Source organism: Protopterus annectens, chromosome 2.part0 (genome assembly GCF_019279795.1).
Source record: "Protopterus annectens isolate FY-2018-M chromosome 2.part0, PAN1.0, whole genome shotgun sequence".
In the NCBI taxonomy this organism is placed as follows: Eukaryota; Metazoa; Chordata; order Ceratodontiformes; family Protopteridae; genus Protopterus; species Protopterus annectens.
In genome coordinates, this window is record NC_056728.1 from 79,193,085 (window position 1) to 79,218,513 (window position 25,429).

At 37.0% G+C, this 25,429-nt stretch overlaps 1 protein-coding gene across 1 annotated transcript; it reads right to left on the reverse strand.

The window, feature by feature from the left end:
• Positions 1-1,596: 1,596 nt before the first annotated feature.
• ARL4C (ADP ribosylation factor like GTPase 4C) lies at positions 1,597-9,010 on the reverse strand. The gene is made up of 2 exons (XM_044060564.1): positions 8,536-9,010; positions 1,597-8,449 (listed from the first exon to the last, which is right to left on the reverse strand). Exon 2 carries the CDS (start codon positions 8,058-8,060, stop codon positions 7,482-7,484), a length of 579 nt encoding a protein of 192 aa, XP_043916499.1. The 5' UTR covers positions 8,061-8,449; positions 8,536-9,010; the 3' UTR covers positions 1,597-7,481.
• Between the last annotated feature and the right edge of the window lie 16,419 nt (positions 9,011-25,429).

A 25,429-nucleotide genomic window follows, 5' to 3' on the forward strand; every position in this document is an offset into this window, starting at 1 on the left:
CATGCAAAAAAACAAATTTAGAGCAGAAGAGCAATGTTTGCTATTTGTTCTTTTATACAAGAATACCCCCCCCCCCGTACAAATAAACTATACAATATGTAACAAGAACTCATAGCCAGTAAAAGCAAACTTAATAGCAGATCATCTAGAGGTAACTCAGAAACAAAAATCACAATCCTCAAAAAGTAATTATGAATCGTGGAAGGATATCATAATCAGTCCCCTTTTTCCTCCATTTTCTACATGGGGTAGGGATATCGTGTCAACTGTCACCATCTATGTCGATTCAGTGTCACACTCCTGCCTGTCGCAGATCTTCTTTCACAGAATCCCGTCCACCTCTTCGTTCCCTCTTACCTTCTTCCTGTTTCTCTCAGAACTTCTTCACCAGATTGTCTTCTGCTTTTCTGCACATGTGCTCAAACCACCGTAATCTGCTCTCTTTGATACTTTCTACAATTGGAGTTACTTTGGCTTTTGCTCTTATGTCCTCATTTCTTCATCTGTCCCACAGTGTGCATCCTACCACCCTTCTCAGGCACTTCATTTCTAGCATAAAGGACAAAGCAATGGAATACATTATCATTATGGAACTTAACAATGGCATAGGCAGTCTACAAGATTTGGACCCCAGCCATTTTTTGGGTTTTTTTAAAGGCAGATCCTGCCTCATGTATCTGGTGAGCTTTTTTGAGCAAGTCATGGGGGGGGGGGCACTGGTTCACAATAACTGCCTGGATCTGGCCTAGACCCTTTGATATCAATAATAACAGAATGTGGAATGGTAAGATGATCAAACAAATGTAACCCCATCCCCATTACTCACAGACAGAACACAATCTATTAGTGTGGAAGGCACAATCTTTTTAAAAAGAGTAGTTACCACTGGCATACCCCAGTGCTGAAACTGTGTAATTTTTTTACCCCGTGATTATAGGTATGGTGCTCAATCCAGGAAGATCAGAAATTCAGAAAACTGATAAAAATCTCAGAAGACAACTTTTTTTTTTTCTTTTTTGCATGGGGATATTAACTGATGGCACCCCAGTCAGAGAACTTTCATGGCTAGACAATGGAATGTTTTGGACTGAGTATGTGTTGTAAGAGAGGGTTCCGAAGTGGTTGCCTCCTTTAAATATATTCACTTGTAAAGGGGGAGTCCAAGAACATGCTCGGGTCAGTATTTTACACTGCAATATGCCCTTTTAGGGCTCAAATCTCTGTACCATCCAACGTCTCCCCTTCTTTCCACTTGGGTCACTAAAGCCGAACCAACCCATACAGGCAGGGAAACTCAATGCACCAAAGTTGCAAATATGCATAGAGCTTTGTTAAAACCCACCCTTGTGGAAATTGAGGAAAAGATCCTTAATGTTACATTTCTTACAAAAAAAAAAAAACGCAGGGTAATGTTAAATAATGGCTATGTAAAAGTAGAAGTTACTAGATATACATCAAAATGTATCCATAAGTGGTTGCCTGGCAACTATATCTACCTTCAGAAGAGGTAAGCAGTTAGAACTGTTATTAAATTTCCAAGTGCTCTTTCAGTAAGATATTTCTACTTTGCAACAGATACAAGACAAAAATTTGTGATGTATTTGCATAAATAATAATTTATTTATTTTTTCACAAAGCCACTTCAATTAAAAAAAAATAAAATAAAAAAGCCTCAAAACATAACTTTGGCAATGTAGTCCACCAGCAGTCTCTGAATTTTAGCATGGAAGCAACAAGTGTTTTATTTTTTTCAGAACGTCTCTGGCATGGTACTATACAGGTATGAAAGAAAAAGAAAACTGCAGTTCAACAAGTTTTCATTTCCTCAAAATCACAAAACCCAACCTCACCCCTTCAGGCAAATATGGAGGAGGATATCCAAAAATGTTAAGTCATATCCACTGGAACAACCCACCCATGCAATGAGAGCTTCTAGAACAAAGATAACATGTATACGATGCCCCAGTGCCTGAGCATCTGTCTTTGCACCAGAGCTTCTCTCTCTAGACAGACATGCAGGATGCTTGCCCCATGCTATTTATAGCAGATGAGAACCCAGTTCCATCCTAAGACAATTTTACTATAACTGTAAACTTTAAATACATGAGGTCCTGCCCCATACTACAATCAGAAACTGAGCCACAGCTGTGAAGAATACTGCAACAATAAAATGGGCAACTATAAAAACTTAGTAATATGTTAAACTCATTATCCTATTTATTCAATAATTAGGATAGTAAAACTAAAGCAATGCTACAATTCAGTATTTTTAGTTGGACATTATTAGCTAGATTAGTATGCATATCCATGAAAAACAGCCTTGACATTAGAAGAAAAAACATGGTCTGCAGACTCAGCCAATCATGAAGGGTTCTGTTCCAGTCCACTCTCTTTCTTATGTTTTGTTTCTTCAGAGTTCAAAATATAAAGGTAAGCGTTTCACGCTCTACAAGTTCAGACTCATTACTGTAACAGTCTATTCAATACCATGAAAAGAAGGATAATTTTGCAGTCCGTTTCAAATTATGATACCAAAAGTAAAACTAGTCTTTTTGTAATAATAATGCAGCATTCAATTTTGGAAGAGTGAAGCGAACAGCAACATACATCTGCTTTGCACAATGTACTCTCCTTCGCTCGTTTAGAACAAATTCTGTTCATACAGTTTTCAGTGCAACTGACTTAAGAAGCAAGAATGAAGAATGGGGAGTGACACACATACAAATCACATGGACAGCAGGCATAAACGACTTCAGCCCAGGGGCCCTTAACTCACAGTGGAGGTCTCCAGTCACTTGACCACATGGTTTGCAGCATTATTACTCAAACCATTACATTTCAAAGAACACAGAATTTTTATTAAATTTAATTAATTTAAAAAAAAAAGAGACCCGGTATGCATACTTAACACTGTGCCTTAGCCTCCTGGCTTGCAAAAAGTTTTCAGATAGTGTGTAAGGTAAGAGCAGTAAGACACCACTCAGAATACTCTTAAATCAACCCCCCTCCAATGCCCATACAGGAATGCCTAAATTGGTTACCGCACTTCCTTTAATTGTCATTTATACGTGTCTTTACAAATCAAGCATCGTAGGTTTACAAAACTATGCCTCATTTTTTGTTACATTAAAATCTACAACAACTTTACACTTGGACATTTCATACAAAAAGAAAGCAACATTTTTGGTCATTAGTGAAATGTCTAGCTTCAGTTCTCAGTAAACATTTGTTATAGCTATGCACTTGCAAACATATTTGTGCTTCCCAAATTGAAAGACACAGTACACTGTTAAGTAATGTAATTCCATAAAAAAATAAGAGCATGCACCCAAGACAGAGTACCACCCATCTGACACTTCCAAAATGTATTAGTTTTACTCTTGGTTTCTTCAATTCCAGGCATTTTGAGCACTACAAGTCCACTGGCCACAAAAGGTTTTATGGTCGTATTTCCCATATATCTGACCCAGTCTATACAGGATAGGATGAGCAGAAGGCAGATGTCTCATGATTACAAACTAAGTCTAAACTGCTCTTAGGAAAACTGCCCCCCCCCTACAAATAAGGGATCAGTGCAAAATGATATTATACACATTATTACATGCCCGACCCGGTTTGAATTCATAAAATGGTCAATGGCTATGACAAATGTGTGAGGAAGACAACGACCATGCTTTTGTAAAGATAAAATAAATGATGTCCTCTAGTTTCTGAATTAAACGCTGATGACTGATGTAAAACATACAGTAAACTGGTACTACCACTTTTAAAACTTATGGAAAAACACAAGTTACACAGAAGCAAAACAGTTTTGAAAAACTATAAAACTCATAATGCAGCTCTAACTCTTATCTAGTCTAACCTACCCATGTCTTAAGAAAATTATAGCTATGAAAAGTTTCTTGAAAGAGATCCACCCATTCCACTGAAAAGTAACAGAGGGTGGATGGGAAAATAGTGATAAGCAAACACACACCACTCCTTAACAGAAACTCACCAGATTAGCTTCCTGCAGAGTTTAACACTTCACTATAACTGCCTAACACACCCTTTAATTCATGTCTTTTGCTGAATAAAGTTTAATTTGATGGTAGACAACATTTTGTTTTAACAGCATGGCAAGAGACAATCCACAGTAGCACAAAACTTGTAAGGATACTTACTGTGTAGATGCCATATTCTAGTCTCAGAAAAAAAAAAAACACATAAGCTGACTTGCCAGCAAGTACATACATTGTGATCTACAACAGGAAGCAAAATGCTTGATAGAACAAGATAAAAACTGAATAAAACAGAACGGAATGATAAGCAGCTATGTTTGCACCCCATTGTTGAGTGAAACAATGTTGGCAGACTGTTTTAATGCACATAACTTCAGTTAAGCATCACCTTCACCCCATCTAACAAGGAAATATTGCATCTATAAAAGCACTTTTCCTGCAAAAATGTTGTACAACTGAACACTAAACCATTTAATGCAAAAGTTCTAGGGGGTGCTTGTGAGGGGAGGGGGTATATTTTAATCTGGTAGTTTACCAGTCACAAAGTCTTATGCATGCACTTCAATTGCATTTATTTCTTACTGTCCTTCCTGTTCTTATCATCTCACTCTGCAGCAGTCAATAACGTACTTCAAGAAATGGTGTCAGACCAGAACATCTGACACTCATCAACGCACAACTAAGTCAGCTGACAGGTCTGTCGTGATGGCAACTACTGTTACAAATGCAAACACAGCTTGGGCCTCTTCACTCCTAGCTACAGGGTTAAGAATCACCTTTTACTGAGAAGACATACATAACCTCTGCTGCAACACAGCTCATTAATCCAAACTCAGAAATACTCTTATCTGAAACTTCAGCAAGATCAAGCATTATGGCATGTTCAGTCTTTCTAAACCTTTTGAACTCAATAAATATTTCTCTTCAAAACAAATGGTAATGATGCATTTACCATTCCATCTCAAACATTATCAAAACTATGCTCAGTAAAAATAAATATCACTCCATGCCTGCAAACACATTACAAGCAATAACAGTACAGGTCTCATACTTTGACAAAGATTTAATGACAGCCAACTGTAATCTTTATTAGGGGAGAAATATATTATAACCATCTAAAGAATCTTCAGCTGGCTACCATCATACGCAGAGGAGAGCCCAAAAAGAAAGGGAAGATGTGGCATCACCATAAATCAAGGAAGAACGGAAGAGCATGCTTTTCAATTTAGCAAAAATAGCTCACTTTACTTAATCAAATTAAATTCACTCTTTCAAGCAGGAAGTATCAAGAAGCCACAGACAAAACAGACGAAAGATGCAGCCTACACACTCTTCCCTTCCTCAACGCTGGGAGTGGTGCTGTATTCCTACATTCTTTGGCTTCAGGTAAATGTTTTGCTTACTGCTCTTCAAATGCAGTACTTAATTAATGAATAAGAAATTTGTTACACTTTGGAATTTTACTTCTAATCTCTTGGCACATTTTCGGGGGTGGTGGTCTGTGTGATGACCGACTGCAAGTTACACTGCTCTATATCTGTAAAAATCTCCTGCAAAACACATTTCAGATACTGCTCTAGCCTATGCAGAGATTGAAAGAATAAAAAGTCACACATTGCTGTCCATCACTGTATTAATAAAAAATTACACCTCTCAATGCCCAGACAGTCTGATTTTCTCAAAGCAGCACACACTGCTATACACCAAATACACAGACAGCTATTTCTCTTCTGAAGAGTACAGATGATGCATACCTATCTTATTTTGGATGTGACAGAAAAGACATGTAGACATTATTACTACTTTGTAAGGTTTAAGCAAACAGAGCTGGCACATCTTTCATAAACAGGTTCTACAGACTTAAAAAGGGTTTGTTAGCTAATGCCATGGAATACCATAATACCTAATTTTCACCTTCAACCTGACTGAAAAGTGCTGCACAGCCCAGGCCAAATATATGGGTTTATTATGCCTTTATTGTGAGTCGCCTTATGGAATTGCATTAATCTACCACCCCAAAAAAGCCTTCATCTCTTTAACAAAAGTCTAAATTACAACACGTGCAGGCACAATGGACTGCTTGTTGGGATCTAGCTAAAACATTCCATGCCCACCCCAATAAACAAAGCACAATGGAAGCAAAGAAAAACATACAATACTGCAGCGCGAGACACAGCAGATCGGAAAATGATGTAAAGTAGCAAGTCATATTCCTGCAAGGGAGACAACATTTTAATTTGGAAGCTATGCAATATCATTTCTGCTAATAATTAGTTAACCTAACTTTCAAGTGCTCACGTAAAAAAAACTGAAATTAAATGTAAAAATGAACACTGCTACAAGAAATCTAATAAGTGAATTATTATTTTAAAACATTGTTTCTCTGCCCCACCCCCGCACCTACAGTTATGTCTGCTGCTGTACTTGATATTCCCAAAGGACTTTTCCCAGCAAAAGCACCTACATCCCATGCCTGTCTTATCTTACCATTTTACTCAGACTCTCACTTGTTCTACAGATCAGGACTTTTAGGGTTGCAAATAGCCTAGAAAAACTGGGGGGGGGGGGGGGTTTACAACCAACAGTAGCAATCAATGCATTACACCACATCACACCCACAATGACATGGTATTACATGTTTGCAAGTGCATGCATGTCCAACAACCAGAAGGCTGGCACACCCAATTTATCAGCAGTAATACGATACTTCAGTTCTTGCACTTTGCTGTAAATAATTTCTGACCTCTGTCAAAATGGTATACACATAAGGGCTGGCTGTTCTCATTACTATAAGACTTAACTGATTAGTAAAGTAAACATTAGTTTACATTAGATTAACCCCCCCCCAAAAAAAAATGGCGAGAGAGTACACATTTGCATACATACCATGCTACCAAACTAAAGTGCACTCGCAAAAGCCCAGCTTCATCGAGGCCATGCACACTCCTTCCTGTACCCACTAGTTTACAGTGCACTTAACTTCTTTTGTATTTCAGTGAAAACAGTTACCACAGACAAATTTCCATACAGCACCAGCAACAGAATGTCTGACCAAGAATTCTGGAGACAAGCTGCCATAAAACAAAGAAAAGACATCTCACAAATGAAGGAAGACTTTTCAGTTTGTGCTTGCATGGGCTGGATCTAAGCAGTCACCAGGTAGCAACCCCCCCCCCCCCAAAAAAAAACAAAAAAAAACACAAGCATAAAGGGCAACATTTTTCTTCTAAAATTAAAATAGCAGCATTTGGTTTCAGCAGTCTCAGACACTTTATTTAGTTCCTGGACTTGTTGTTTGTGTGGACTGCAGTGGACAGCAGATTATGTTGTTTGTTTCAGTTTATATATTTTTTAGTACTTATAAAACAGTAGTAAAATATCAAGCCATATAGCCACAAGCATTCATGCAATGCAGCATCTAACCCAATCAGGAAAGGTTAGGCTTGAATACAGTCTGCCTAATGGGGTCACCAACAGGCACTATCGCTTCTTTTTCTGTTTGAGGGATTTTCTGCGTTTTAGGATCATATCATACAGTTTGTCCATGCCTTCATTAAGTCCCTCACCAATAATGGCACATGCTGGCTGGATATGGTATGCAGTAGAAGGTGTCAGTTCTGACAGTGCTAGATGTGTCTCTATTTCAGATACTGAGAGAGATCTTGGTAGGTCCTGTTTGTTGGCAATCACAAGAAGAGGGGTCCCCTGGTTCTCTGCAAACTTAGTGACCTTATGTAGTTCTGTCTTGGCTTCCTCCAGCCGGTCTACATCAACAGAGTCTACAACATAGATTATACCATCTGTGCATCGGCTATAGGATTTCCACAAAGGCCGGAGCTTCTCCTGTCCACCTACATCCCAAAAGTGGCAGCTTATGCCTTTAGCTGCCCCATTGCTCAATTTGATTTTCTCTGTGTTAAACCCAATAGTGGGCACTGTGTTTACAAACTCATTGAACTTCAAGCGATAGAGAACTGTGGTTTTGCCTGCAGAGTCCAGCCCCAACATGACAATATGAAGGGACTGGAATGTTGACATATTAGAAGACATGTTCCCCATGATTTTTTTTTTCAGAAATATCCACAGCAAATATAAGTGAATGAACTTCCAACAACCAACGAAGCCTTGGAAGTTTTTGTCCTCTACTGATTAAGGAAACGTTTTCCAATCCCAAATATCAAAAAATAAAGTGATCTAGATTCTCCATACATTATTATTTCTGGACATCCAAGTTAGACAATGATTAGCTTATCCTGGAAGAAAGCCTCAGGGTAGTTATTACTTTAAATCGTCAATGTTGATACAAGCTGGCCAACTTTATAAACGAAAGCAACCCCATTTCCACGTTAACAGAACATTTAAAATCAAGTCACGACTTGAATCAGCACTTGCATGCAAGGCATGAGGAAAACCTGCCTGTAGAGTTGCTGCTATTCGAACTAACAGCCCTATTGGAAAGAAAAGACACAGAGTGAGAATTCATTTTACAATAAGGACATATATTTTCTAACACAACTGACCTGCAGCGCCCTACCTGAATCCCGTGCAATACCAAATCATCTTTTGGTCCACTGTCCGGGTAACGCAGCGCGGTGCACCCTCGTTTGGCCCACTAGCTGCAAAACGCACTACTATGGTGAAAAAAATCCTTCCAGATGCAATTCAGGGACAAGGCAAATGATAATTCAAGGCAGGTTACCACTGGCAAATGAATGCAAATCTCTGCAATGCTCTCCGGAGGTCATGAACAAGAGATTTGTCCTCACCAGTTTCGAGAGTAGCAGACTGCGGATGTGCACTCCCGTTTAAAGCAACGATTTAATTTAGTAGCTGTTTATTATTGTTAGTTCTGCGCACCTCTTGATTTTCAATCTCTGATATCACATGCATTTCCCATTCCGTTAGGGAAACATCTTCACCTATAGTACGACTATACCACTGTGAGTTGCCCTTAAAATGAATGCGTTTTATCCTAGAAAAGAAATTCAACAGCAGCCGGGAGGTGAAGCCCCTCCCACCGCTACCCACGTGGGATGGGAAGGAGGGCCAGTTGTAATTGTAAGGGTCACTTTAAAAGGTAGATGTGTTACTGAGGAAGGGCTCAAATTACAGGGTGTGTAGGAATAAACATATCAGTTGATTACCACCACAGTGGACATTTGTAACATGAGTGACGTCAGTGCAGGTTGTCCTTCAAATTTGAAATTGTCTGCACTGCGTGTATTCAAATCTCTTTTCTAAACGAAGAGCTTCTCTGTACTAGCTTTCAAAAAAGTCTAGCTATCGTGAATATTAACCATCTATACTGCGTGATCGCTGGAAAACATGTTAAAAGCTTTGTCTTTTAAAATGAGTGAAATGAATGAGTTGGGCTTGGCCTTACTATTTAGAATCTTCACTCAAAATATTTACAATGATGTGATGCGTCATGACGTCGCTTTTATGACATAAGTTTTTATGGTATGATGTATGCAGTGCGTTGGCACTGTAGACCTAACATTAACTGTAAACTGATTTATTAAACCTAAGTATATGTATCCCGAACTAGGGTTACCACCTGTCCCACTTTGCGAGGGACGGTCTCTTGGGCAGTTGTGTCCTGCGAAAAAAAAAAAAAAGTAAATGTCCTGAGATTTTAGGACAATTCTTTAATAGTTGCATAAAACAGTTATGTTGTATCTGAAACACCTAAATGTTATATGAAATAGTGTAAGCAACTCAAATGCTACAAGAATAAGCCGTGGGCATGTTTTTTTTCCCAGCAAAATCTGACATTTCTACAAAACATGTCCCACTTTGGACATTTGAAAAGGCGCAACCCCACCGAAAACTCATTTTATCATCAGTGTCCAAGTGCATGCTAGTACCGAATGTGTACTGATCTGTTTGCTGTCCCTTGTGTGTTGGTTTCCAACCGTACTTAAGTATTTTGGTTTGTAATCAGCAGTATGAAAAACTAGGATTCTTCTGTTTAGTTCTGACACCTCTGCTGACTGAGGTACAGATAGTAGCCCAGCGACTATCTGTCAGTGATTACATTTACAGACGTAATAGAGCTAAATAATAGGAAGATAAGAAAATAAGTCTGTTGGATGTAACAGTGCTTTCTCAGTAGTAAGTTTACAGCTGAGTGGTTCTACATACAACATGTATAACAGAGGAGGAACAGCAGAAGAAAGATAAGGCTATTTGATAACTATGGTGGGTTAAAAAAGGGACTAGAGGATAGAAGAAAATGAATGTATTAATTTGAGAAGTATTGCCTTTGGACTGGTTTACATGTGAGAGATGTTATCATTTAATATGGGTTAAATATAGCTCTCAACTTCCACCTCAAAAATGAGGAACACTGCCTCTCATAATGTGAAACAAATGGGCACATACTAATAGCGTACTAACAACTATAACTGGGGAGGTCACAGGGTAGTTAAAACATGCTACTTTACATTGACAAGGAAGGCTCCTCATAATGAAGTACACTTGAGAGGTATGAAAATAGAAGTTAATGATAATAAGATAACTAGGTGCTCTTTAAAGACAAATTTACAGCATCAGGGTTTGTTTGTTGCTGTATAAGACATGATCTGAATTCAAAGTGTATATTATGACTTTGCACTGTAAAAGGAATCGATTCCCAAAGTTAGGGTGCCAGAACTGAAAAGATTTGGTCACTCAGGTGAAGATTTGTAAATGAAGTCCAAAATGTGAGGGTTTTGGAAGGCATAGAATGTTGATGTTATTTTACTGTCTTTGTAGAAAGTTTGCTGGCAAAAGACAGAAAGGATTCTGTTTGTAATTTTCATAAGAAAGAACTTGTTGTAAATCACAACTTTGTTGAACTGTGAGCTGCTTAGCTTTTAAAAGTACAGACTAGCAGATATCCATCTGAGGCAGTAATTTGATAAAATGACAGTGCTGACAGTGGTCACAATTACTCTTTTGTGAAGCAGAAAGGGGAGGCCCATATTTTAACAAGGGCAATAGTATACCTTTCCTTATGGCTTTCCCATCTTTTGGGATAGGAAGTGGGAGATTTTCTTATTCCAAAACAGTGTTTTATTCATTTTGGTTTTGGTTTGTTTATATGCTGATTGTGGAACTGTCAAGTCTCCTGGTATTATTTATCTAAATTTTGGATCACTGAGTGATACATGCAGTGGAGAGCACCACTGCAGTTCTAAAGAAGGGGCCCATTTTTTTTTATCTACAAGAAAGTTAGAAGAAGATGATAACATGGATAAGGGGTAGGCAGGAAAAGGAGCATAACAATGGCAGTAAGGAGAAAATGCAGTGAGACAAATAGGGAAAGTATTGACAGAAATCAGGATATAATACGAAGCAGAGACAGAAAGACTGAGGGAGGACAATTAGTAATGGGATTACAAACTGGGAATGGAAATGACAACACAAGGAAAGGGAACATCTTGATAGTGATAGGGAGCAGTGACTGCTGAATGCCACATTACACAGTGCTGCACCAAACCTGAGGTCATTCACCTCAGTGACCCCCTTTATGTCTAGGTCCAACCCCTTTTGACTCACTGGTCAGGGTCAGATAGCTCTGTGACTCCTGACAATTACACAAGGATGTGCTTTAGACTTGCAATGTGGGTGTTTGTCCTCTGGTCGAACAAGGCCATCAACAGGCTTTCTATCCCCTGTTGTGTGACATACAAGAATCCACCAATGAAGCTCCTCCTGACAGGAATAGACTGCACCCAACCTTCCCCCCCCAAACACACACACTCTGAGGACAGACCAGCAGAAGGCACCAGTGAGCACTCCAGGTTACCTTTATTGGATGACCTACATCAGGCTGAAGAGAAGGTGATATGGGGACCACTTGGGAAACAGCAGCTGATGGCAAGGCAGGTGCATTGTGTGGTGGATACACTACATCCAGTGCCATGGTGGACTCTTCATAAAATATGAATGTAAATGTAGAGAGGCAATAAAAGAAAGGGCAAAAAAAAAGAGGACAGCAAAAAAGAGTGAGAAAAACAAAATTGATTATTAGTAATATGCTACAATGTGTGGCAGTACATTCCCTGGAGGAATGAAATGTTGTAAAGTATGCAGTGGTAAACCAAAAACAATACAGAGGCCTGACACAAGAGTACTAAAGCAGTGTATGAGCCGAAGGAGGCCACCTGTGTGTAGTGCATGTGTGTAGTGCATGAGTTGCAAACAATGTTACCATAAGGGACAGTGAAACTGGACTTAACAACTGACTGATTATGAAAAGGCCAGCCCACGGATGCTTACCAGCAGGTTTCAGACACAACTTACCAAACAGTACCTTGCTTTGCAGCATAGAAACAATGCCATGCATATACCACAGCACATGTCTAAACTTAATACACTTGGGATACCAAAACTCAGTGGTTATAATGTATTGTGACATAAGACAGTTACGATGAAGCATCATCCAACAGCCATTCATATGCATTCCCATGGTATGCCACGCATGACTGGTATAGGTAGAGGTGGTGGAATGGACATTATAAGAGTAAGACATGGCAGATTAACCTATGCATTGTGTATTAATGGTAGGTTGATAGCCATGGATGTGGCATGGAATAATGCCAGCCAGTCAGACCTGAAGTAGATGATGACACCCGAAATGCTAATACAGCACCCACTGATAACCTGTTCTGCCTTCCCATACCACCTGTGGGACTCCTAGATGGTAGGATATGCAGTAAAACAGTTCATCCAGGTATGTGACAGGTAAAGCAAAGTTGTAAGCAATGGTTGAAATAATAAATGGCAATACAAACTTGGACAGTGGAGCTGGTGTCAAACAAATATGCAGCTATAAAATCAGTACCATATATGTACCCTTATGCCTGAGCAGTCTTGATTGCTTTCTCTGGGTTCCTCAATTTCACTGGGTGATGAAAAATAGAAAACAAAAATAAACATATTCATGAGCAATAAACCATGAAGAACTGCGCATGGTTAAAGACAAATTCCTTCCTAATTATAAGCAACCACCAACTCTGGTGCTGTTTCTTTAACCTCCTTTTCCCATTCACTAAGAAGGTCATGTTTGCACCTATTTAGGTCACTGTAACAGTGTTTGTTTTGTTCTGTAGAGCAGGTATTGCCTATGGCTTCACTGATTGTCAGACAAGGTAGTGCCAGATGTCCTCCTTGTATTGGGTGCATTTCCTTACTTTTATACTTCACTATCCACTCCCTCTTGGCAGAACATCCAGTCAAAACACTCCACCTAATACACTCTAACTCAAAATCGATCTTCTACATCCCTCCCACTTCCATTACTGATACAAGCAACACACCCTTACCTTAACCATTTTAACTAAACTGACTAATAATACAACTCTTCCAATATCAAAAAAGCTAAAAACATTCAACCCTCAATAAAGTTCATACACCAGCCACTCTTACTGGCAACCACTCTGCTACTTTTAACATTAGCAGCATATACCACTTTTTACCATTCCAACCTAAATTAACCTTTCCCTTCCCACTCCAACTGTAATAGCTACCCCTAACACCCAAACTAGTAAACATCCCCAGATGTCGCTCCATCTTCAATATCACAACTCTACACTATACACAGTTTTTCCTTTTCCCCCACCCAAACATACCTCAGAAATATGATAAAGACATAGTCAGAGTCTTGAAAACTCTAGTCAACATAGCATCCAAGCTAATTCTAGTGAGGACATACACCCAAACCCTGACCCAACATATGAACTGTTCAACTCAACCTCACAAAATGATGTACAAATGAAAACTACTCAAGCGACAATCATCCCTGCTAGGGACAAATCTGATATTCTACTATTAAATATTAATGTAAGAAGTGTCAACAATAAAATACCTGACTAACCACCCTCTTCCACCACTGTTTCTTCCTCTTCCAAACAAACTTCCAAACATTTTAATGCTTATTCACGTAAGCAAGGCTGGTACTGTTTAAACTCTAATCAACATACTGCTGAAAATTTTCTACTTGATGTGAAAAATTCCATATGAATCTTACTGTGCTACATTTTTATTGTTGCTTTTTTAAGTGTAAGTTTTTTTTTTTCTGTTGCTTTTTTCAAGTGTAAATATCTTTAGTATGTAATAATTACTTGTATTTTTTTATTAATCCTTTCATTTACTATGCAACAATATTTTTAATTTTTCTATCTTGTTGGAGCTTTTCTCCCCAGGCCTCTACTGAAAATGGAAATATATCCAGCTAGACTAGCCCGGTTAACAAATGTAAAATACAATAAATAAATAAATAAAATAAAATAATTAATTAATTAACTTCTCCCTTTACTCCCCTGACATTGTGCTTCTCACCGAAACCTGGCTAAAACCTACCACTCCCAGCAACGAAGTACTATCACCAGAATATAATATCATACATACGGATAGAATTAGTAAAAGAGGATGAGGCATTGCCCTACTCTTTAAAAGCCACCTCTGTATAGAAACTTTAGATGAAAAAACTCTGAACCTTAAAAATGATGAAGTAGTATTTACCAAACTAAATATTAACACTAAGAAATATATATATATATATATGTATATATATATCTATATATATCTATCTATATATATATATATATATATATATATATATATATATATATATATATAATATGCCACCAGTGGATACTATCCAAACATTAGAAAATATACTACATTGGAGCAGAAAAACAGTAACCCAGGAAACAATCATTGTGGGTGACTTCAATGTAGACTGGTTAGACTGCAACTCCCCAACCCCAAAAATTGCATCAACATGCATAGCTTGACTCAACTCATGCAGTCACCCATTAGGTTTAATGAGCCATCCCACAAACACTCCTCCCTAGACTGGATATTAACAAATAGGCCAGCCCTCTATTCCTACTCTGGCTGTCTACCAGATAGTCTCAGTGACCACTTCCCAACCTATTTACTTAGAAAGCAAACTAACCCATCTAAACAAACTACATTTAAACAAATAAGAAACAAAAAACACCTGAACCCCAGCAACATTATAGATATACTCAAACATTGTAAATGGACACCACTGAAACTGCTACCCCTACAGGAAGCTATTGACTACTTCAACTCCACCTTTCTATCCATACTAAACTCTCAGGCCCCTAGCAGACATATGCATGTTAAATCTAAATGTTAAACTATGCCTCATGGTTAACAAAAAAACACAAGCACTGCTTAAATCTAGAGATAATTCCTGGGCAACCTGGAATAAAACAAAGTCCCAACCCACTCTACAAACTTACCAAGAACTTAGAAACAAAGCAAAGCAGCAAATTAAATGACAAAATAAATTATTATTCTGAAATCCAATCAAAGCAACGTAATAACCCACTAAAATTCTGGTTGCTATAAACAATATACGTCTACCAGGCAAAATCAGTACACCCCCCACCACTAATAACAACTCAGACAATATCGCTACTCAATTTAATAAACACTTTACTGAAACCATCCTAGCACTGTGAACAATAAAACCCCCTCACCTATCAGAACTCCCACTGCCTCTTCCAATATTAAATCAACCTTCTCCTTGCAATCTGTAGCCACTGACACAATCAAAAAACTGCTGAAATACTAAAACCCACTACATTAGCTGCAGACAACTTACCTGCCAATTTCCTAAAACTAACAGCAGATGGAATAGCCTATCCTATATCAGTTCTTATTAATAGACCCATAGATGAACAACAAGTCCTTCCCATTTGGAAAACCTCATACATTGTACCCCTACACAAGGGTGGCTCTTCAACAGAGCTCTCTAACTACCTCCCAATCGCAATATTATCGTCACTGTCTAAAATATAGAGAGGGTCATTCACATGCAAGTTATTGATTATCTGCATGCTAACAAATGTCTAACCAGCACTCAGCACGGCTTTCAGTCTTTTCATAGTGCATCAACTGCTCTAATGTCATTCACCAATACTGTCAACTATCACAGGAACAACAATAATTATGCATCCCCTAGCTTTTTTGACTTATCAAAAGCCTTTGTTATGGTTTCTCATACTAAACATCTAAACATCTTTTCTGAACTAAACTTTTGTCATTCTACCCTTGCCTTATTCTGGGATTACCTTACTGGATGCCAGCAAACAGTTTAGTGGCAATAGACTTTATCACCCCTACTGCCAGTGACTCTAGGTGTCCCTCAAGGCTCTATCTTAGACCCAATACTATTTTCAATATTTACAAATAACCTCCACACCTCAATCCCACAGGCCCATCTCATCCAATATGCAGACAACTCAACAGTGATATGTGCTGCTCCCTCAATTCAAGAACTTCAAAAGTTAGCAAAAGAATCTTTTCTAGCAGTTGAGTTCTGGCTTACAAATGCTCAACTAATTTTAAACCCCCAAAAAACAAACTTATGATCTTCCATCCTACTAAATCAGCCTCACCCACTAACACTTTCAACATTGCATCATTAAATAACACCATCATCTCCCCATCACCACACACTAAACTTTTAGGAGTAAAAATTGATTGCAACTTAAAATTTGATATTCACATTTCCCAAACTGTAAAGAAATTACATAAAAAACTCGGAACATTGTATAGGAATAAACACTACTTCACTAAAAATACTAAAGCTACCATTGCCCAAACTCACTCTCTACACAACTGTACTCAGCTCTCATACTCACAAATCTAAACAAAATCAGTGCTAGCAAAATGTGAATCCTGTTATAATAAAATTGCAGATATGCTACAAACTTACCTGCTAGAGCTCACTATTGCATAGCACTTAAGCAACTCAACTGTCTGGAGATCCCCCACCTCCTTCACTACATCCAGTTAACCATGGCCCATAACATCCTCTATGAACCTGAGAAAACACCTGCCCTACAATATTACATCAGCCATATGTCACTAACAGAACCTTATGCACAACCAACAAACACCATATAAAAATCAATGCATCCAAAAATCAAGCAGGAGATTCCCTCTTCTCAAATTATATAGGAAAAATATGGAACACACTACCAGAAAACATTACTACTGTTACATCACAAGCCCAGTTTAAAACAACACTAAAATCCCACTTATTCAACAAATGGCTGTGTCCTTGCTCTACTACTGACAAACACCTCCTTCTGGCTTTGCTACTACCTTGCTTTACTTATAGAGTAAAACATCTCCCTATGTTTATTCTATAGGATAAACTAACTACACAAAAATGTCCCTCTGTCTATTCTATTTACCTACATCTCGTTGCATACTAACAGTACTATTACACTGTAGAGATGATGAAATATTATCACTACACATTGCAATTTCTTTGAAAATAATATTTAAAATTGTGAAATATCATTTTGGTCTCTCTATATATTTACACAGAAACATATAATGATGTACCACCAGATTTAATGAATTCCATGTAGACATAGTGCAGAGCCTACATGGAAGTTACCCTGTCTGTGTACGCGGTTCCCCCTTGGTAGCACGTCATGCATATTGATGATGGTGCATTGCTGAGGGAGAGCTTTTGGAACACAGTTATTGAATCAGTGTAGGGAGTGTGACATTAACTGTGGCCACAGATAAGTAACACACCCCCTGCGCTGGCCAAGTGCATGATTTTAATGAGTTTAATTTTTATTTTTTATTTATTTATTTATTTATTTTTCCATAATACATTTTTATTGAAATATATTTTCCAAAAACATTACAAAAATACAATAAACATCACACACATAATACACTATAACTACTACAAACCATTTATACAATATCTACATGAAATGCTTCCTATATTTAATATATTCCTAAAATCAGTATCATGCTAATATAATATTGAAGACCTTTTCCCATATTTTCGGGTTATTAATATTTTTGTTAGTTTGTTTCAGAAGTAATTTATGTGCTAGTATATGTTTTATAGCCACAAACTTAAAATTATTCCATGATGTCTTATGTGGTTCTAGCCAATTTGTGGCTATATAGAGTTTCATCAGCAAAAAAATATTCATACAAATAATAGTTTGCGATCTGGAAAGCTCTCTTGGAGGAATGTGTAGAATCATAAATTTCCATGACAGTGTAGAACTTTGATAACCCATCTTTTGCAGTTGTACTTTAAGAGAGTTCCAAAGTTTATATACGCATTTACAACTCCAGAACATATGAAGAAGATCCGCTGTTTGATCTGCACAGTATGGACAAATTGGAGAATTCCTAGCGTTAAATTTCTGTAATCTAAGATGTGTGTAATATGCATTGTTCCAAATCATCAATTGCGTGTACATCAGTTTTTGAAAAGAAACTGATTTCCTAGTTATATCAATTGCTTTTAATATCTGATTGCCTGTTACTGTTACTTTGTTTACCCAATACTCTGAAAGCAAAATGTCCTGAAATTTCAAATCCTTAATTAATTTGTGTGCAGTTGCTATAAATTTACTGTCTTGTTGGATAGCTTGCCACAATTCAGAGTACTTATCCACAAATACAGCTGCAGGTTTAAAGTTCCTAAAATAGCTCAAGGCAAGTTCTTTAACTTGTCTCATTATAACAATGTAACTTCTAGGTAGATTCATTTCCTGTCTAATTTGTAAAGCCGATAAGTCAAGTTTATTAAAAACATCAAATAGAGTCAGATTAACTATTAATGGAAATTTGCTGAGATCGATCAGCTGATTATTTAGTTTAAAATTAGGATTCCTGTGGAAAGGTTGAAGAACCATCATATATTGCAATAAATCTACGGACTGAAATAAAGTTTGCAAAGATGAGACACAGGTTATTATGTGGTCCATGACCCCATATTTTATCAGACTAATTTTGTCCATAAAGGGTAATGCTTTAGGATTTATTTTCCTATCCAAAATATGCTTATGATTCAAGACCACCCAAGTTGGTATCCATTTTGTATTCGTTACATCATAATTAGCAATTCTTAAAATTTGATTAGCGTTTACAATCAAATAATATGCTTCAAAGTTTGGTAGCTCAAGTCCCCTCTTGTTTTAGGGGTCATTAATTTCTCATAAGATATTCTAGTTCTTTTGGGTTCCAGATAAATTTAGCTAGATCTTTATGCATTTGTTTAAAACTGTTTTGAAATTGATAACTGGGCAGACCTAAATATGTATAACATTTGTGGTAGTATATTCATTTTCACTATTGATACTTTTGCTAATACCGGTAGTTTTAAATTCTTCCATCTGTCACAATCAGCTATTATGTGTTCCCATACTCATTTAACATTATTGTTATAAAAGTCCTTATTATCCGTAGAGAAGTTGATACCCAAATATTTAATATTTTCTTTACATGTTAACTTCCCCATCAGGGCCATTAATGAAAAAGGTTTTGGGGTTCTTAACGGGAAGATATTCATTTTCTGTAAGTTAATTTTATAATTAGAAACTACCGAAAATTTGTTTATGAGCTTTAATATCTTTTCACTGTCCGAAATTGGGGTTGTACAATAAATAATAAGATCATCGGCAAATGCTGACATTAATATTTTATTCCTAGAGATTATTGGTGCAATATGATACAAATTTTGCTTGATATATAAAAATAGGGGTTCTAGATATAGGTTAAACAATAAGGGGGACATGGGACAACCCTGACGAGTACCATTTTTAATCTGTATTTTGTTAGAATAAGTCCTGTTGATGTATAGCGTAGTGTATGGATTACTATATAATATTTGTAGTATCTGAATGAATTCTTGGGGCAAGTTAAAATAGGGTAACACATCAAACAAAAACTTTATGTCTACTCTATCAAATGCTTTCTGGGCATCTATTATAAGAGCATAGATATTAAAGTTGTTTTGTTTAGCATACGTCATCATATTATGCAGTGTAAGTGTGTTATCGCTAGTTTGTCTAGTTGCCATAAATCCAGCTTGTTCCTTAGAAATTAGATATATCAAAACCTTCTTTAGTCTCGATGCTATAATTGATGTTAAAATTTTCATATCCGCATTCATAAGTGCTATTGGTCTGTAATTATCTGGGTTAAGGGGATCTGAATTGGTTTTATGTATGAAAATTGTTTTTGACGCATTGAGGTGGGGGTCACTAATTTTATTTTTAGTTATATAATTAAATACATGAGACAATTCTTTTCCCAAACTATCAGCAAACTCTTTGTAAAATTCAGCTGTAATACCATCAGGCCCTGGCGACTTATGTGCTTTCATATGTTGAATTGTATATACTATTTCTTCTTTAGAAATAGATTTAATCAGGTCACTTTGCAGGCTCTCTTCTAATTCTGGAAAGTTAATTTTTTGCAGAAAACTTTTATTCTGGTTATGTAGAGACCTATCAGTTTGCCCCTCATACACCTTAGTATAGATTTTCCCAAAAACATCAACAATATCCTCAGTTTTAGAATATATTGTGTCGTTATACAAATATATCCAGTTGTTTTTGATTGATTTATAATCCTTGCCAGTGCTTTTGATGGTATTTGAACATTATTAGCATATTTCACTAAACACCTATGTTCTTGAAGTGTTAATTTATTATTATGAAGCAAAAAGAGATCCCTTTGAAGCTTCAACATTTCCTCCTCAGTTTGAGCATTAAAATTCTGAATCAGCTCATTATCAAGTTGTTTTATTCTTATTTCTAGTTTTTGAATATCACTATTATGAATTTTTTTATAATATGAGGCTTTTTGTATAAGAAATCCTCTAATTTGAGCTTTAGCTGTCGTCCATTCAATGTCAGGAGTATGTTTTTGGAGCTTCAAGCTATCTGTAAATTCTTTCAAATATTTTATAATTCCGTCTGCTATCTCTTTTTTACTTAAAAGATTTGGGTTGAGTGACCAATTATAACCCCTATGCCTTATTGTGTCTTTTAAATCTTTAGAAAATTTTAACAAAATTTTTGAGTGATCTGATAGATGACGAGTATGTATAACCACCACTGGTTCTAATTCGTTAGTGCTTTAGATATCAAAAAGTAATCTATTCTAGCCCACATTTTGTGGCATGGTGAATAGAAGGTGTATTTATTTGCATTATTAATATCTTGTGAATAAGAAAAGGGGTCATATAATTGAAAATCTTCCTTAAAATCATTTAATGCTATCCCGGCCTGCTTATTAAATGCTCTTTGTGGACAAGACCTATCCAACTTTGGATTTTGATAGGTATTCCAGTCCCCACCCACAACAAAATAATAACCATCATATTGTGTTAATATTGGATATAATGATGCTATGAAACTGTGTTGATCATTACATGGGGCATATATATTCAAAAGTAGGATAGGTTTATCAAATGCATTATCCGATAAAATCACATAACACCATCGCCCATTTGGATCCACTTTGGAGTCTAAAATCCTATCTTTGTATTGGGTTTTGATAATTATAGCCACTCCCGCACTGTTTGTCTTACCTTCTGATGTCACTAGCTCTCTAATCCAGTTCTTTTTCTAATATCATTCCATTGTTCATTCATCAAATGTGTTTCCTGTAGAAATACAAACAGTGCTTTGTCCTGTAATAATATGTGTAGCAACAGCTTTCTCTTCTTCAAGTTCTGGAGCCCTTTAACATTCCATGAGTTCAACTCCCACATTCGCAGGTCTTGGTATCAAATAACAATATAAGAGGGGAATTATCAAATTGACATGTATTGACTGTACACTATATCTAATCTGGAAGCATTTCCTACATCCCGTCCCTAACCAGTGCTTACCCACTTTACCCCTGGACCAGGATTTATATAGGTCTTGTATAAGAGAAAATATAAACAAGGTTAAACACACCAACACATTGAAAAACTTCAGGTAATAACATTTAAAACATTTCCTAAACTTACAACCTATATATTCTAGCATATCTACATCAAAGTCTAAACTACACATTCCCTACCAAACATCGTTACTTAACTACAGCTTTGGTTTAACTATTAGTTAAACAAATCTCATTTCTAAGGTTATTACTGTGTAAAGGAAAGTTTTAGTAGATTGGGTACTTATTTTATCCTACCTTAAGTATCTGTTTTGTTGCAATCATTATGTACATAAACTTTTTACAGAAGAGAGGAGAGAGAGAAAAAAAAATGCATCCTACATTTTAAATCTGTACCCTACACAGTGCCTGCCACTCACTGCATATAGTAAAAAAAACGATTTTGGTTCACACCTATGAAATAAGAAAAAAATAGTAAAAGTACATGTTATTATGTGCTTTAAGTACATACTGTAATGTTATTTCATTATAAAAAGAACATTAACATATTATTTTCAGTTTTCTTTGTCTTCTCAAGCCAGGAAACCATCAGAAATACTCACGACGGGGGACCTCTTTCACAGCAGGACCACAGGAAGTGTTACATCCAAATCGACACTCTCAGTTGAAATCCAGGCATTTCCTGTTTACCACACAATGGAAATAGACCTTGGAGGTCATAAAAGTCTGGAAACCAGACAGCAGACCCTCATATTCGCATAAACAAACAGTTTTATTGCTTTTTCAGAGGCCTGAACAGTTTAGTGAAGAAACAAAGGATTAGAAAAGCCTTGAGGTAAAATATATGCTGGATCTGACTACAGGAACATGGCAGTCTCAATGGAAGTTCTTTTCAGCCCTCTGATGCAGGTAGAACTTTAAAAACTTTCAGAAACACTTCTTTTGCCTGATTTTTATTGGAAACAGAATATTTAGTGCCATCCACCATAAATGTAAGCATATTGGGGTATTTCATCTGGAATTTAATTTGTTTATCAATCAGAAATTTACAGTAAGCAGATAAAGACTGTTTAGCCTGCCTTACTTGTAATGGTAAATCTTGAGCCAGAAATATTTTAACATTTTTCCATATAACATAGCCACCATTTTTTTTTGCAGTAAACAGTATTTTGCTAACATCTTGAAAGTTCAATATCTTAACATATACAGGTCTAGGCATAGTAGAAGCTTGTACCTCTCTCAGCGCTCTGTGTGCCCTTTCTATTACAATCTGTTTCACCCCATCAGCATCATTTAACAGGATTTCAAATATTTGTGTTATGGCTGGTATTAGCTCTGCATACTGGATGTTTTCAGGGATTCCTCTTATAATAATATTATTTATTCTAGACCTTGCTTCTAAATCAATAAGTTTATTTTGCATGGCTTGTACATCCACATCACATACCTTTGATTTTTTCTCCAGCATGTCAATTTTGTCCTCTATTTCAGAAATTCTGGTCTCAGTTTTGTCCATTCTCTGAAGCAATTGATTGCATAAAACTCCAAATGTTTGTATTTGTGAGGTCAAGTCCTTTAGAGCTTCCTGTATAGGTAGTAAAGCGTGTTTGATATCCTCTATGTTTAGTGGCTGATCAGTACTGGATCTAGTTTCTGGTTTCTGTTGTTCCTGCTGTCTAGTAATCCTTTGTTTTTTCGCAGTTCCATCCTTTACTGGCGACTGTAGTTCTGACAACTTTGTCTTAGTAGTAGTTGTTTCCATGGTTCTTCCTTGTTGCAAGATTTTTCTTTCCCCAAGCAGAAAGGCAGAATAAAGAAAGCACACGGTCCTTTGTTTGTTTCTCTCTTCAGAGCAAAGTAATCACTTGTAATCCTGATGGATAAGTACTTTTTTTTCCCACTTTTTTAACTGATTTTAGATTAGGTAAGTATAAATGCAACTTTTTATCATCAATTTGATGTTTAAACCTTCTGATACCCACTCAGATCAGAGATTTTCCTCGGGTTAATTGAAGAGCTGCAGTTTAGCAGTGTTTACAGCATGGCAGCCATCTTTGAATCATTTTTATTTATTTTTTTTTTATTTTTAAAGTTTGCATGGCACAGCATGCAGCAATTGACATACCAGACATGTAAAATATCAACCAGATGCATTCAATTTTTGATTCAAAGGTCAAGTTTAAGCACTACTTAGTGGGTTTGCTCAGTGCAACACAGTGCTTAAACATGGCCCAGAGGTATATGTAAACGTATAGCAGCATTGCAGGTATCCATGAGACCAAGTGAATAGAGTTACAGCCTTATGTGCAGTAGGTGCAAGGTTTGAATACAAAGAAGAGAAATTAAGCAATTAATTTTTATATATAAATGATGCCAATTATTTTTAAATCATGATCTGCTGCTAAATTCTGCTAAGCCTTGCTAAGCCATGATAAGCAATACTTAAACTACTTCTGTTCAGACGCTGCTTGGCAGTGCTTACATTGTTTGGCTGTGCTTAGCTGGTTTGCATACTGCTAAGCATTGTCAGTTTAAGCAGTGCTCAACTCAGCTGTGCTGGTTTGTGTGGTGCCAAGCAACATGCCGTATTTTTAAAAATTGCCCAATAGCATGTAAGGGTGGGAAAACAGGCTATATTAAGTGCAACAGGCAGGGATATAGCATAAGCAGTTGTAGTTTGAACTGTGCAGGAATTATGACAGGCATTGGAGAGGGTGTGCGATTCTGGGCACAGTGGTGGGGCATTTAGGAGTCCAGGGTCATGGTTGGACTCCTGGTGAAAGACCATGAAGACAAGCTGCTGCAGTGGCAGTTCCAGGGCTCAGAGTACAAGCCAGATGCTTGGGACCGGTTGGCACAAGATCTCACCAGTGTTACAGGTATCCTCCACACAGGTGAGCAGGTCCATCACTACTATGATGTCCTGAAGCATCAGAAGGGGGATCTTCTGGACACCTGGGTCTGAGAAGCTTGGGTTGGGAATGCTCCACAAGTTTGTAAGCACTGTTAGCATTGTTTTACCAATACCTAATCTGAATGTTTGATAGACAGGTATGCATAATGGTGTGCTTCTCTCCCTACAGCTGCAGAGGAGAGAGCGCTCGCAACTTAGAGGCACATGCTGGGCACTTGGCCAGGTTGTGCCATGAGTGTGGTGAGTGCAGATTCATTTGCAATTTATAGTCAAATAAGCAAGAAAGAGTAAACCATTAATTTTCAATAGGTACATACAGTAATTATTTGTGTATTGCAATGAATGTGGACATAGGCCTGTATTGCAATAAATGACTACTGTCAACTGTAGTGCAATAAACATGGAAGAGTAAAGCATTAACCCTGATAATGTAAATGAAATAAAGTTTCTACTGCAATAATTGTGGAATTATAGCCGTATTGCAACACCTGTATTATATCAACTGTTGTGCAATAAAGACTCAAAATGATACCATTAACTGTATGAATGTACCCCTAATAAAGCTGCATTGTGCCATATATGTGGAATTAGGGCTGTTTTGCATGATATCGATTATGATAACTGCTCTGAAATAAAAACACAAAAGATTACCACTACCTGCCTCAAGGTATAGCTAATAAAGTGTATTATTCGATAACTGTAGATTCAGAGCTGTAGCACAAGAAATGCATTATGACACCTGTTCTGCAGTAACATCTGAAGCAATACCATTAACACCCAAGGTATATTGTGTATATCAGGATTGTCTTGTGTTAACTATTGC

Coding starts and splice junctions, on each gene's coding strand:
- ARL4C (XM_044060564.1), bottom strand. CDS start 8,060: ATGGGGAACATGTCTTCTAATATGTCAACATTCCAGTCCCTTCATATT.